Genomic DNA, 16436 nt, shown 5'->3' with positions numbered 1-16436 from the left:
AGACTCCCTGTCCTGCCTCCGCATCTGACTGGTCAGTTATGCAGGGAGGCAAGGGAGAGCTGGCTGGGCTCCTTCTGTAATTGGTGAGACAATGACAACAGATCTGATTGCTGCATACTGAACAATGACTGGACCGGCTGGTTCTGGGGGGAGGGAGTGGACCTCCATGGCACCTGTGGTTCCGCTATTCATATTTGTATCCCCAGGGATACGAATACTCCATCTCTAATTAGTATGTTGTCACTGTATGTCTGTCTCCTAATCTTTTAATCTTCTGAAATCTAAGGCTGAGAATATATCATGCATATACGAAGAAATGTATCTGCAGAACAAGGATATTGATGCCCGATTGTTTCTGGAAAAAGATGAAACTTTACAATATGATCGCACAGAATGGTAACTACTACTGCTGTTGCTGCTGTTACTCATCCTACTCCTTCCTTCCTTCCTTCCTTCCTTCCTTCCTTCCTTCCTTCCTTCCTTCCTCCTCCTCCTGCTCTGTACAGTATTATGTTTTGCAGTTACCCCAACTCTTTCAAAAGGAAAAGATGTAGTTCTGAAAAAAAAATTATATTTGTAAATTAGTTAAGAATTCAATATTGGGAAAATGGTGCAGACTTTTCAGCAGTGGAGAAAATTCCTTGAAAGATGGAAGATGCCTGTTTCTTAAGTGACCATCAAACCTTTGCTAAAAGCCCCTTATGGGGGATGCAGTTACATTGGATTTCCTGCATTTACTCTCTCTCTCTCTCTCTCTCTCTCTCTCTCTCTCTCTCTCTCTCTCTCTCTCTGTGGGGGGGGGGGGAGCTGGACTAGATGACTTCTGAATGGTGTTGTTTGATGGTCTTCTTTTGTAATCATGATAAAAGAAGTATGTGTGATTTCAATTGGCAAAGTTGTGGCTTGGAGAGAAGTGGGGAAAAAGTGAGCATTGGTATCTAAAACAACAACACTGAAAAAAAGTATGAAAAAGAGGAAGGATTTTTCTTGAAAACATTCTGCCTGCATGAAATAGGTATGAAATCATAGTGTGTACATGGGAAATATTTGATGGGCAGATGAAGAGGAGAGGGAAATGACATTCTCTCTAGGACAAAGGGTTTTCATATATGCTGGCAGGGATATATGAAGCCTGTGTATGCCTACAAATTGCTTTTTTCTCATGTTAAGTTTACAGTTAGAGAGAACACCAACAAAAGATTCAGATGAAGATTTTTGCACTGTACTTCCACAGACCCCTGTTCGGTAAGAATACTTTAAGTTAGCAGAATTTTGTATTGAATATAAAAGTTTTAAAATTATTTCTACTTCTATAGCAATCATATATCAGTCTTGCAAGTGTTATGAACCTTCAGTTCTTATGATTTAAGTGAGATATAGTTCCACAAAAAAGTACTCATAATGTTGGACAGATGAAACAGTGGACAAAATCCTACTAAATGTACCCTAGTGCAGTGGTCCCCAACCTTGGGCCTCCAGATGTTCTTGGACTTCAATTCCCAGAAATCCTGGTGGTGAAGGCTTCTGGGAGTTGTAGTACAATAACATCTGGAGGCCCAAGGTTTAGGACCACTGCCCTAGTAGAAACTGATGATGTCATCAACTGGTGCTGATAACTTAGTCGCAATCAATTGAAAGCTTTCTATTCTCCATTAGGTTCCAAGGCTCCCCTAAGGTTCTCCTTTGCTCTGTGGAAGCCTTGGTATCGGGATCTGTGCACAGCCTTTATTTACCAAAAATTGCTGCTCGATTGCTGCCGCTGGGATTGCAACTAGTGGTGGCCATCTGGTGACAATTTTGGATGATTATAGGGTCCTTCCTCCCACCCCACCCCCCATTCCAGAGCTTTTGAAGGCTTCCTCAAGGCAAAAGGGAGCCCTAGGGAGCCTTTGAACATTAAATGGGAGATAGAGAGCTTTCAATTAATTTAAATTAAATTTTATTGGTGCTAGCTGATGGTGTCACCAGCTTCTGCTGGTATAAGTCAACAGAATTTTGGCCAATGTATAATTTGTTTGGCCAAACAGTCTTCAAGTTCAGTTCTCAAAAGTGTAATGCTCTTGCTAACAACTTCTGTAGGCAAAGACAATGCTTGTGGATATTCTATGATATTACATCACTTCAGAAGTGTCAGAATACCCACTGTTGCCCATAATTAGTTTTCATCAGGATAAATTGTCTGAAATGCTTCTGAGGATAATAAAGATACAAATGAAAGGAAATATTATAGCAGTATTGTGATGACACTATAAAAGGCTATTTTTATTGCCTCAATTCTTTAGATGATTTTCCCTCCTCTGTTCAGAATCATTGTGTATTTCAGGAAGTCATAATAAAAACAATTTCTCCCTATAAAGGGCTGCAATGAATACTATTCAACAGCTAATGGTGGTTTTAAACTCTGCAAGTGATAAACCATCAGAGAATCTTGTCTCCTACTTTAATGTAAGTATCAGCATTTTTGCTTAAGGGAGCAATTTGAATGGATGCAGAATAGAAATAAAAATTTTATGTCATATTGTGTCACATATATTCTATTATCTAAGATCTATTTTAATTACTTTTTTCACTATTTTAAGATAATGTATCTCAATATTGTCTTGTGATCTTTTCTAACTAATAATATTCTATAAGTGTTGCTTAAATGCCTCATTTTAAAATAGCATATTCATATTTCTTACGTTTCCCACCCCCTTTTTTTAATAGTTGTCCTCTTATTCCCTGATAGGGAGGGCACACAGAGATAAAGTAGGATATTTTTGGCAGAGTTTTGGACTAAAATGAGAAAATAAACTTACTAAAAAGTCTCTCTCTCTCTCTCAATGGAATTATTTTCATCATTGTGACAGATTCTCCGGTCCTGTAGAGAGTTGCGGGTGACTCTTTAGAATAAATTAAATACGGAAACAGATAAAGGGGGGGGCATCCCATTCCAATGGTAGCCTGCTTGATTTCCCCTTCTAATATTGGATATATCCCATTGCTAGCATTACTAATTGTAATGAGATTAAAAAAACATTTTCTGAAATTCTTCTCTTATATTCAGTTCTTTTACTTGTTAGACTCAGATAATAAATTCTTAAAGTAATGTACAAATGGGAAAGAAGTGTCAAGTTAAAATACATGGTGAAATAAAAACCTACATTAAAATTCTAAACTATTCTGAAAACTTGGTGCAATAAATAGTGAATGCAGAACTAAAAGCACCCAACTGCTATCAGTAGGAGAGACAATAATTCTGCCTGTAAATATTAAATTATCTGTAAGATCTTTAAAATTTCATTCGATGTTAACTAATTAATATCCATAAAATGGATCGCAGAATGAAAAACAGCTAACTTGACATTGAAAGAATGGTAGTCTGGACATCAGGTAAGCCTTTCAGGGTCAGCCTTTCAAAGGAGAGAATTCTCCACCTTTGACCTCAAAGGGAGAGCATTCTGCCGCTTCCAGTCCACTGAGGAGAAACCTGTGTAGTAATCCACATGCCTCAGATTAAGAAGATACTCAGAAACCTGCACTGATTTTCCTAACAATTAGACAGTAATACATTAGGGAACAGGCATTCCTTAATGAACTGAGGTCCCAAGTCATGCAGTGTTTTTATAAGTCAAAGTAAGTACTTTTTGGAAACACATTGGAAGCCAGTGAAAGTGAGAGGGAACAAGCATAGTACCTTCATTATGCCTGGTTCTACATAGAACATTTTGGCTATATTCTTTCTGTGTGTATTAGTGTAATAGATATTAGGAAATCCCACCACAGGAGATCATTGGAGCTTGACTACCTATCATATCTGATGAACCAGCTGAAGTTGTTAAATGACAGTTTGCAGTGTGTAAATCTTTTGAGGATTCCCAGCTGCAATCTCTAAAATAATATATTAATTGGATTAGTACATTCTGTCTTTGGAAGTTTCATAGACATTCCTTTCAACAAAGTGGAAAAGATGAGTGACTTTATACTCTCAAGAGTCCTTGAAATACTGTACATAGTCCCCTTTTCTGTTGTAACAACAGCTGACTTTATAGTGCAGGTTGTAAAGCTTGGACTTGAGTTATTTTGTTCATATGATAAAATGTATCTATTTATCTGAAAGACAACTTTTTCTAACCCTTGCAGAATTGCACAGTAAATCCTATGCCAGAAATATTAGAAAGCGTAGAAAATCTGGGTTGTGTCTTCAAAGAAAAATTTGCTGAAGCAGTTGGACAAGGATGTGCTGAGATTGGATTGCAGGTATGATTCTATATTACTAATCTATAAATTAATAGAGGGCGAGATGGAAAAAATATATATTTTTTGCTTTTCATTTGATAGAACAGCAGTTCCCAACCTTTTTGGGACCATGGACTGCCTGAGCCTCTGAGGAAGGCGGCCCTGCCCTGCAGGTGCGCGCGGGTGAACGCAGGCTCTCGGGCACATGCGCGAAGCGGTGGGGGAGCGCCCGCCCGCCAGCGTGAGCGCTCCTCCACCCCTTCGCACATGCGCAGGGGCGCCTGCATGCCCACGCGCCCACCCCTTCGTGCAGGCACGGGCGCATGCATGAAGGGGTGGGGAGCACATGGGCATGCAGGTATCCCTGTGCATGCACAAAGGGGTGGGGGAGCGCTCACGCCAGCGCTGGCACGCGTGCACATGCGCAAAGCAGCTGTGGGGAGGGGAGTGTGTGCAGGGGGGGAGGTCTGTCTTCGCGGCCCAGTCTGGCTCAGGCCAGGGACCGGCACCAGGCCGCAGACGGGGTTGGCGACCTCTGGGATAGAACATGTGAGAGTCATGAAGAGGAAACAGGACATTTTAAATTAAATTTTAAATTTTAGAAGACTCATCTGCTATTTGCTGATGGTAATTTTTGGTAATCAAAGACTTATTACAACAATTTGACCCTGCTGGTGATGTTATCTTTCTTTTGCAGGTGTAAGTTATGCAAAAGGATTTCAGCCAGTCATTGTTAATGGCATTGGATAACTATTATTTTATAGTTATGGAAGCAAAATTGAGATTTTTTTAAAAAGTATTCCAGTGAGCTAAAAGGAAAAAACACCATCCTACTCTGCAGAAAGAACAATGATAGAAAAGACTTGAGCAAAATACAAACATACATGGCTATATGAAATTTGAGAGGCTGAAACATTGAATGCAAGTGGAGTATTTTAAAAAGCATATTGCATCAGGAAAGAGAAGTTATGTTGGCAGTACTCTAGACTTTTGTCCAACATACTTCACTATTTGCTAGTACAGTGGTGCCCCGCATAGCGACATTAATCCGTTCCAGGATTAAGTCGCTATCCGGATTCTTCACTATGCGGGGGGGGGGGAACCCATAGGAACGCATTAAACTCCATTTAATGTGTTCCTATTGGGGGAAAACTCACTGGTAAGCAAAGAATCCCCCATCCGGCCGCCATTTTTGCCGCCTCGGTAAGCGAGGCGCGAAAACGCTGCGGGCGGCCATTTTCCCCCAGCTGGGTGGCACTGGCTTCGGAGCGCCCGCGGTGGAGGCTTCCCCGGAGGTTGCTCTGAAGCCAGCGCCGCCCAGCTGGGCGGCACAAGCTTCAGAGCAACCTCCAGAAAGCGTCCACCACGGGCACTCCAAACCTTCTCCCCCCAGCTGGGCGGCGCTGGGACCGTGGTGGAGGCTTCCCCGGAGGTCACTCTGAAGCCAGCGCCGCCCAGCGGCAGGTGTAAGTTATGCAAAAGGATTTCAGCCAGTCATTGTTAAAGGCATTGGATAACTATTATTTTACAATTATGGAAGCAAAATTGAGATTTTTAAAAAAAGTATTCCAGTGAGCTAAAAGGAAAAAACACCATCCTACTCTGCAGAAAGAACAATGACAGAAAAGACTTGAGCAACATACAGACATACATGGCTGTATGAAATTTGAGAGGCTGAAACATTGAATGCAAGTGGAGTATTTTTAAAAAAGCATATTGCATCAGGAAAGAGAAGTTACGGTATGTTGGCAGTACTCTAGACTTCTGTCCAACATACTTCACTATTTGCTAGTACAGTGGTGCCCCGCATAGCGACATTAATCGCTATGCGATTAACGCATTAAACTCCATTTAATGCGTTCCTATTGGGGGAAAACTCACCGGTAAGCGAAGGGTAGGGTTCCTTCGCTTGCACTTGTCTTTGACAAGTACTGATGCTGGTTCTAAACCATAAAACTCTAAACGGCTTGGGGCCAAGCTATCTCAAAGACCGCATCTCCCATTATGAGCTTAATTGGGTGCTGTGATAATCAGGATAGGCCTTTCTCACAGGTCCCTTTGGTGGGGACACAGGAGAGGGCCTTCTCTGTTGTTTCTCCCAGACTTTGGAACTCCCTCCCACAGGAGGCCAAACTGGTCCCATCTTTGCTGCCTTTCCACAAAGAGGCGAAGACCTTTCTCTTAAGGCAAACTTTTCCTCAGTGACTGGCTGCCTGAGTGGGATTTTTAAATGGATTGTTGTGCCTTGTTGCTTTGAATATGTTTTTGGTGTTGATTGTTTTAGTGTGGTATATGTGTGTGTGTGTGTGTGTGTGTGTGTGTCTACTCTTGGTGGTTTACATATATGATAAAAATAAACTAAAGTAAAATTCAGATTAATCACAGAGTCCAAGATGGGAAAAGAAGAAAAAAAGGATAATTGTTTGATTTTTTTTTAATGTTTGCATACTTACTATGCTTAGCTTTTAAATATTAAATATTGGCTTGTATGGATGTACGCCACCTGGGCTCCTTTTTAAGGAGAAAGCTGAGTATAAATAAATAAATAAATAAATAAATAAATACATACATACATACATACATACATACATACATACATACATACATACATACATACATACATACATACATACATACATAAATTTGTTGGATACTATATTTCTGTAATGGAATGGCATTGTATTACACCAACTTTTTAATATTTGTTTTCAGAGGTATAGACTTGGTGTGCGGTTATACTACAGAGTGATGGAATCTATCTTAAAGTCGGTAAGTTTTCAGGATATGCAATTTTTGAAAAAAGATACCTTTTTTTCAATATACTGAAGTTTTTATTTATGCATTTTTGTAGGAAGAAAAACGGCTATCAATTCATAATTTTAGGTATGTTTCCAATGCATACTTTAATTCCCATAGAATTTAAAAAACATTGAAGGACATTTTTGACACCATTTTCTTACAGCAAACTTCTGAATAACAAGATATTTCATACATCGCTGCTGGCCTGTTCTCTTGAAGTTGTCATGGCTACATATGGTAGTAAGTCAAACTTAACATCCGTATATTCGTTAAGCAACGTCTTTCTCAGATTTTAATCTTGGAGCAGAATGTGTTGTTTTCAGTATAATTTCAGTGATAATAGTAATTTGAGGATAGAGAATTTGTTAAGCTAAATCCTCAAATGACACATATTGTAACATATGAAGAAATTACTTTAAGCAGGGCTTTGTGTAATTCAGTACAGTATTAAAATAACTAGTTCTATTCTCTTTAGCCTCAAGGAGTGCTTCACAACTTGATAATGCAAATATGGAAAGAGACTTGTCTTTCCCATGGATCATCAATGTACTCAACCTAAAAGCCTTTGACTTATACAAAGTTATTGAAAGCTTCATTAAAGCGGAACCAAGCCTGACAAGAGAGATGATAAAACACTTAGAATGCTGTGAACACCAAATTATGGAATCCCTTGCATGGCAATCAGTGAGTTCTCTTTTATACACGTTCCTTGGTGTTTGTATACATGAAATGCATGAAATAAGAAAATCTCATTTCAGCAATTATTTAGATAGGATTAATATATATTGTAGTTTTCTTACGTGCCAGTTATTTATAAGTAAGTCTTAGAAGCTCCCTTTTAGGACAAATTCTCCCAAGGTGAAATACAGGACAATATCAAAAATAAATAAATAAATAAAAATAAAAGAGAGAGAGAAAGAATCAAAATGTAACATTTAAACATCTTTTCTGAAGCAGATGAGATGAAGATGCTCTCTCTGGACACCTTTCCATTTCTTTTTCACTGGTTTTGACATTCTGGATTGGACATTTCCCTCTTGATCTTATGTTTGCTGTGAAGGACTTTGATGGTTCAGTGTGATGGTTGGGTTGGGTTAAGTTGGAGAATGTAGTACACACGGTGACCATAGGTGGCTAGATCTCACATAGGTGATATTTGAATTGCAGTGAGTTTTCAGTTTCAGATCTTTAGGAATGATGTATATCTCTTTATTATAGCTTAGAAAGATCTGTTTAGATCTTGATGTATTTATTGTTTAGACTGATGGACTTGTATTCCAAATATAGTGCCCTCCATTGCATTGATTTCCAGGGAGATAACTACATAATAGTAAAAGACCAAACAAAGGAGCCGTATGATACCAGAAAGAATGGGGGGGGGGGGGGAATTAGTAAACAAAAATTAGTATGTCAAGAACTTATGCAAAAACATATCTCACAAAATATAGAATATCTGCCATCAGAAGTGTCATCCCAAATGGGGTTATACCACATTTCGCCACTAAACTCTGTCACTTTGTATTTAACCATAATTCTGATAACACACTTTCAGGATCAATAGTGCTGTCATGGGTATATGAATGGTTGTAAATACTCCAACATCTTAATAGTGAAGTTGGAATATTGTTTTTTTCAGATATTGTCAAACCGTCTTCACTTTTTGAGATTCAGTGAAGACATATTTATTACCTCAATTCATGGCAAAAATGAAGTTCTTCCTCATGGTCTCCATGAATGCTTGTGTGATCTTTCGAACCTTCTAGAGCTGAAAAATCAGGAGATAATTAGAGGCCCACCCTCCCACATTGCCTGTTCACGCCTATAATAATAATAATAATAATAATAATAATAATAATAATAATAATAATAATAATAATAATAATAATAATAATAATAATAATAATAATAATAATAATAATAATATAATTTATTGTCATTGTAAGTATATACACAGTATACCATACAACGAAATTCACAGACACCCAGAGACCAGACACATGCACACACATAACATTCCCCAAACACTCCCCACCCACTAGAAGTCCCCCACTAAAAATACAAACATCTACACCTCAGGCCAAGTAACACAGTCCAACTAATTATTCACTACTGGTGGTCTTTAAGCTCACTATTAATTGCAATTATAGCTCTAGGATAAAAACTATTTAGAAAACGTGTGGTCCGAGTCTTAATTGTTCTATATCTTCTGCCAGACGGTAACAGTTCAAAAAAGTTATAAGCAGGATGGGAAGAGTCTCTCAGAATGCTGTGTGACTTCCTCAGACAGCGGGATGTGAAGATGTCATCCAGGGTTGGTAGCTGGAGCCCGATGATATTCTGGGCAATTTTAATGGTTCTCTGTAGAGCTTTTTTGTCCGCTACAGAGCTACTCCCAAACCATGCCAGAATGCCATAAGTTAGGACACTCTCAATGGTGCTACGGTAGTAGGACAGAAGTAAATGCTGTGATAAATTTAACTTCCCGAGCATTCTCAGGAAATACAGCCTCTTCTGTGCCTTCTTTATTAGCATGTTGGCATTTATAGTCCATGAGAGGTCCTCTGAGATGTAAGTACCCAGAAATTTAAAACTACCAACTCTCTCCACTTCCTCACCGTTTATGTACAGTGGTAAATGTACATTTCTCTTCCTCCTAAAATCATTTATGAGTTCTTTAGTTTTTTTGATGTTAAGTGTGAGATGATTTTCTTTACACCATAGTATCAATCTTTGTACTTCCTTTCTATAAGCAGACTCATTGTTCTTATTTATGAGTCCCACCACTGTCGTATCATCCGCAAATTCAATAATTGCATTGGTGTTATATAGTGGGGTGCAATCATATGTGTACAGGGAATAGAGGAAGGGACTTAGCACGCAGCCCTGGGGAGCTCCTGTACTTAGTACCAGGGTAGAAGAATGGTGAGATCCCATCCTTACTGACTGTGGCCTATCTGTCAGAAAATCCTTTATCCACATGCAGATCTCCTGAGGTAATCCCAGGTTGATCATTTTTAAAAACAACCTACAGTGGGGTCTCGACTTACGAATTTAATCCGTATTGGAAAGCAGTTCTCAGGTCGAAAAGTTCTTAAGTCGAATCTGCATTTCCCATAGGAATGCATTGAAAACCATTTAATCCGTATCTGCTCTTTTCGTCCATAGAAACTAATGGGAAGCTGCTATTCTGCCTTCTGCCACTAGAGGGGGATATTTTTTCTTTTTTCCTTTTAACCTAAGATGACTTAGCTTTAAAAAAAGGGGAAAAAAGAGTTCGTAACTCGAATCTAAGTTCGTAAGTCGAGTCCATATATTCCTATGAGAGCGGTTCGTAAGTCGAAACGTTCGTATGTCGAGCCGTTCGTAAGTCGAGACCCCACTGTATTTGGTAGAATGGTGTTAAAAGCAGAGCTATAATCCACAAACAACAGCCTCGCATAAGTTCCCTGTTGTTCTAAGTGGCTCAATACAGTATGGAGTACGATGGACACAGCATCATCAGTAGATCTATTTCTCCTGTATGCAAATTGCCATGGATCCAAAGAAGGTGGAAGACTAGCCTTAATGTAATCCAGCACCAATCTCTCAAAACATTTCATAATAACAGATGTTAAAGCTACTGGTCTATAATCATTGGGAGATACCACAGCTGACTGCTTCGGGACTGGCACTATAATAGATGTCTTCAGGCAAGTGGGGACAGAACACTGCAACAAGGATAGCTTGAAAATATCCGTAAAAACTCCAGCTAATTCTGCAGCACAGCCCCTAACAACTCATCCCATGATTCCATCTGGTCCAGCTGCCTTTCAAATATTAATATTCTGGAAAGCGCGTCTCACATCTGAAATCTGCAGTACTAGTGGTTGTCTGTCGATGGTAGATTCTAGTGATGTATTATGGACAGTAGGTGCTGGAATAATGGTTGTTCCTGTTTCCACCTCAAAATGGCTGAAAAATTGATTTAACTGCTCAGCCAAAAAATCACTGCTGCTACACAGACTGTTTTTGTTACTCTGACCAGTGATTTGTCGTAGGCCGTGCCACACTCGGCGAGTGTCAGAACTTTCAAGGTGTTGTTCAATTCTCTGGGTGTACATAGCTTTGGCATCCCTAATGCCCCTTTTCAGTTTAGCTCTGGCCTCTCTATACTGTAGTTCATCACCAGAATGAAAAGCAGCATTTCTGGCTTTTAATAAAAGGCGCACTTCTCTATTTAGCCAAGGCTTGTTGTTAGAAAACACTCGTACTTGTCTTGTGGTAGTAATAACATCGATGCAGCTTTTTATATAAAACAGTACTGTCGAGGCATAAGTATCAACATTGTCCTCCTCAAACAGTGTCCAATCAGTGCTCCTAAAGCAATCTTGAAGTTGCTCAGTTGCATCCACTGGCCACACTTGTATTTCTCTAATTGATGGTCTGATTCTTTTAACAAGGGGTCTGTACGATGGAATCAAAAAAAAGAGATATATGATCTGACTGTCCCAAGCTAGGCAATGGCTTCGTCTTATATCCATGCATGATGTTACAATATACCTGATCCAAGGTATTTTCCCCTCTAGTGGGACAGTCCACATACTGATAAAAGTTAGGGAGGACGGTCTTTAAATTGGCTTGATTGAAATCACCTGCTACCACCAGCACTCCATCTGGGTAGGCCTGCTGCTGTTTGCTGATAGCAGTTAACAAACAACTCAAAGCTGTGGTTGTGTTAGCATCAGGAGGTATATATATTGCTGTTATTATAACAACATTAAACTCACGAGGCAGGTAAAAGGGGCGGCATTTCACTGCCAAATACTCCAAATCAGGAGAACAGTGAATGTCCATTATTTTAACATCTGTGCTCCAATTATCGTTTGTGTAAACACAAACCCCTCCACCTCTGCTCTTCCCAGATTCAATAGACCTGTCTGCTCGATGTACTCTGCGTCCTTGTAGTTCAATTACCTCCCCTGGGATGGAAGAGTCAAGCCATGTCTCTGTAAAGATCATAACGCAACAGTCTCGAATATTTTTCTGTAGGGAGATAGTAAGTTCCAACTCCTCAATCTTGTTGGGTAGAGATCTAACATTTGAGACAAAAAGACTTGGCAATGCAGGTTTGTGAGGATTTTTGCCTAACCTCACTCGTAGACCAGCCCTGCAACCTCTTTTCTGCTTGCGTTTTCTCCGTGTTCTTTTCTTCCTGACAGGGAGAGCAGGGGGAGTAACCCCCCGATATGCAGGCCGTCTTAAAAGCTCAGCTGGGATGTTGTAAGTTGAGACCCTCAATTCAAAGTTGCAACTGTCTCTGCCAATAGATAATAATTCTTGTCGACTGTAAGTTACTTGTGCCTGAGCACGTAGAGTCCATAATAAGGACCGATCTCTGGAATGCCTAGCCGCTGCAAATACTTGCGCCGCCATCTTGACCAACTGTCAACTGTCATATGCAAGCTCTAATGGTCGCTCTTCAGTTCCTGTTTGCCGCCGCTGTGGATGCAACCAAGATCTTTCTAGAGCTACCACCTGAAGGTGGTTTCTTTGTTTTTTCTTACTTAGTTTGTTGTGATCTTCTTCTTGTGAGTCCCTTCCCTTCTCCTTGGTTGAGCAGATCAGACTGTTTCCTTTCCCCCCTTTCCTCACCTCTGTCCTCCCTTCAAGGGGCTTCATCCTTACTCCTACCTCCATCCCCACTTTATGCCCTTGAGCGGCCTATTTAAAAAGTGCCACCACTGCAGCAATAAGCTGCCCCTCATGGATGGCCATTCCCTCTGCCTTTTTTGCCTTAGTGAAAAGCATGAGCCACAATATTTTCAGCACTGCGGAGTTTTCACCAAGGCTTCCCTTTGACACTGACGTGACCATTTGAAGGTCCACCTCTGGGGAACCTCTCTTTCACGCTCCTGAGATGGATTCATCTCAAAATGCTCAGCAGGTTCTGACCCCTCAACCAACTCCTTCCTCCACCATTTCTAAGTCTTCAAATTCAAAGTCTCCAAAACTGAGGGAATTGGGGCTAAAGTCTTCAGTGCAGAAGACCCCGACTGCTCCATCAGAGTCATCAAAAAAGAAGAAAAAGCATTTGGCTGATCCACTGCTGTTGAAACCTATTCAGAAAAGATTGGTTCCAAAGCCAACACCTTCTCGAGATGGAGCCCAGCTACACCCCATTCAGCCGCAGGTTGTCACCAAGACTCTTTCTGACAATGACCTGCCTCAACAGGAGGTCCACTCTCCGTCACCTGCCTTCAGCCAGTCTCCAAACTAGGCACAGTCTCACCAGATGCCTCAAGCCCACCTGCCTTCTCCACTCTCATCTGCCTCTCAGCCTGCATCTCCTTGTCATGCCATCAGGCACCCTACATGCATATCTTGACGCTCTAGCTCCGGACCCCTACCCATGTCTTCCAATCTGAAGATGTCCCTGGGGACCGAGAGTGGCTTGAGCCTGAGGCCCCTACTATCTATTACCACCCACACTACCTTGGTGAGCCTTCTATTCTGCCCCAGGGGACAACGTGGGCTTCTCACATCAGGTACCAAGCTGTTTTTCCTACACTGGTTGTCCTTCTCATGGTACCTACCAAGGCTATTATGACTCGGACTACCTGGTGTATCTGGATGCTCTGCCTCAGCACCAATGGCAGCCTTCATCCACTGCTGCAAGGCCTCCACATCTTGAACCCAAACCATCTTCTCAAGTCGCCACATCAGCTTCTTCAAGACCTCACACTAAGTGTCTGTATCCAGCTCTCAGGATGACCCTCACCCCGGAACTGAAGCACCACAGGCTCCACCACACTCAACACCATAGACCTGAAGACCCTTCAGCCTTGGATTCAAGACACCGACTTCATAACCAACGGCTGCCCCCCGCCAAATTGACAAAGCCAACACTGCTTCAGTGCAACTCGCTATGATGCCCTGCTTAATGGAAGGTTTATTAGATAAACCTTCCACAGTGCCTCCAACGTCTAGAAGGGTTGAGAATTTTTATAAGATTTTTGACACAGGGATGACCTTCCTGGCCAAATATCCCACACCAAACTCCATTGTGGTTGCTGCCTCCCAATCAAAATCTAAGGGACAACAGCTCTTGACCTCAAACAACAGAGAAGGACTGAAGCTCGATTCCGTAGGAAGGAAAGTTTACTCCACTGCCTCCTTGTCGCTACACATTGCCAACTGTCAATTGGGCAATGGGTGCATATAGAAGGCAGCTGGGTAGTCAATTACAACCCTTTTTGGACAAACTACCTGAAAATTGTTGTGCTCAAGCCAACCAAGTCCACCAAGAGGCCCTTGCAATCACCATCAATAGATGTGAGCTGCGTGATATGCTACTGAGTACGCAGCGTGCCAAGTGTCAGCAATTGCCTCTCTCCGCTGTCATGCTTAGCTTTATTCAGCAGGCTTACCCAAGGATGCCAGAGCCTGTATTGAGGTGCTCCCATTTGATGGCAACTGTTTGTTTAACACCAAAACTGATGACATCATGGAGGACCTCCAGAAAAAGACAAATGCAGCCAAATGTCTTGGGGTCTACCCCCAATCTGCCCAACACCAATTTCATTATCCTTACAGGTGTCCTATGCCTTATCAGTCTACTAGACCACTGCTTGAGAGACTTCGTTACACCTCTTCTGCCTCAACAACCTATTTCCCCAAACCATCACACCAGGTATCGCAAGTCAGCTACCACCAAGCGCACTGAATGCAAATCCAAACAGCCTTTCTGACCTCCTATCGAGTTTCCTGCAGATGTATTACATCAACAAATAAGGCGGTACTCACTCCCCCCACACCACATTTTCCCCATCACCAGTTTTTTTAATTTTTTACTAGGAATAGGGTAGGGAATACAAAAGATAAGGGGAGGTGGAAGGGATGGGAAAAGGGTTTTAAGGATAGGAGAACACAGAATATACAACCATCCAATCTATTGATATTAAATATACAAGCATCCAATCTATTCACTTTTCAATAAAAAACCAACATTCTACCTTTTTTTACCTGTTTGATTACCCTCTATCAGCTTACATTTATGTTTTAGTTTAAATCAAAGTTACTCCAACACTATCAGGGAACTGAGACCAATTGTAAAATACATCCCCTCTTTCAATTTCCTTCTGTCTTGGACAAACATTCAGCTGGCCGAAAAAGTATCCATTTCTATCACTTCTCATATTTTCTCAGTACACTTCTCTTGTTTCCGTGACTCTGTTTTCTTCCAGTTTTTGGGAGATAGGGTTGAATCCACGACAGTAATCCGATTTTTACAATACATTTTCTGACTGTTGTAGCTGAATAGCTCACCGGGTAACTCTTAATCCCATCTATGTTACCTGGCATCGCACTCAATGAAAACAGTTCTGTAGTTAATACAGTCTCCTTTAACTGTTTTTTAACATCTGATGATTTCTCTTTCATCAGATCTTTACCTGCTGAAATCCTGCTGTTATTATCCTTTGCATGGTAACCTGCCATTCTTTATCTGGCAAAATCCCCAACAGTTGATATTTAAATTTTTCGAAGGCCATTTCCATCTTTCCAATGCATATGGTTTTTATAAATAATACTTTTTAGTTTCCACTATTTTATCAACAAACAAACCCATCATCATGTACCTCCCCTGAGTATGTCCTCCCCTCCTTACCCAGATATTATAATATATAGCTCAACTTTTAGCCCAACAATTTGAATTACAACCATGACAGTATTATCAGAGTCCACACAGTCCTGCCAAGAAAAAGTCCAGACTAAACCGCGGACACAGGAAGTCAGTCTCTCCAACAGATATCGTTATAATCCGTCAAAACTCCAGTCCTGGTTTTCCTAGCTCCTTAGTCTATTTGGTTACGTTCGTCTCGCTGATGATTCACTTTACGTTTTCTTGCTTCCAAAGGTTTATTCCTCCTTCTAAGATCCAGCAAAATTCTGTTATCAAAGTCCCATTGGTCAAACTCCAGTTCTGGTTTCCCCAGCTCTTCAATCTAGCCGATTATGTCGTCACAGTGATGGTTCACAGTCTGTTTTCTTACTTCCAAAAGCTTATTCTTCCTTCTCCTAAAGCAAGATTTTATTATCAGAGTCCCACACAGTCTATACATTTTCCCCATCACTATTCATCTACTACGAATAGACAACCTACTGGCTGATTCTCTCAGCCATACCCGATCTCAGCTTGATACCGACATTTTCATGCCATCACTACCCTCTGGGGTGTTCCAGAGGTGGACATTTTCGCTACCTTTCAGAATACAAAGTGTACCCTCTTTTGCTCAAGGGGTGGCCTAGGGCCCAACTCCATAAGGATGGAAAGAAAGGTTTTTCTGTCTGTTCCCCCTGCTCCCCCTATTACACAGGGTGATTGTCAGACTGTGTCGGGATAAGACCAACGGCACCCTCATCACCTCAACAGGCCTGGTTTG

The 16436-nt window shown here is 41.0% G+C and overlaps 1 protein-coding gene across 3 annotated transcripts in view; it reads left to right on the top strand.

Annotated features, from left to right (window-relative positions):
* Window positions 1-16436, top strand: part of RB1 (RB transcriptional corepressor 1) — a 96682-nt gene that overhangs the window by 51715 nt on the left and 28531 nt on the right. For all 3 annotated transcript variants that reach the window (XM_072976835.2, XM_072976833.2, XM_072976839.2), the window contains 8 exons: window positions 287-396; window positions 1171-1245; window positions 2358-2445; window positions 4123-4239; window positions 6931-6987; window positions 7070-7101; window positions 7181-7257; window positions 7493-7701. In XM_072976835.2, the coding sequence (XP_072832936.1) occupies window positions 287-396; window positions 1171-1245; window positions 2358-2445; window positions 4123-4239; window positions 6931-6987; window positions 7070-7101; window positions 7181-7257; window positions 7493-7701 (765 nt within the window). The remainder of the gene's footprint in view (window positions 1-286; window positions 397-1170; window positions 1246-2357; window positions 2446-4122; window positions 4240-6930; window positions 6988-7069; window positions 7102-7180; window positions 7258-7492; window positions 7702-16436) is intronic.

The sequence above is a fragment of the Pogona vitticeps genome, chromosome 1, assembly GCF_051106095.1.
Source record: "Pogona vitticeps strain Pit_001003342236 chromosome 1, PviZW2.1, whole genome shotgun sequence".
Lineage (NCBI taxonomy): Eukaryota > Metazoa > Chordata > Lepidosauria > Squamata > Agamidae > Pogona > Pogona vitticeps.
This window is presented reverse-complemented; position numbering and strand designations above follow the sequence as displayed.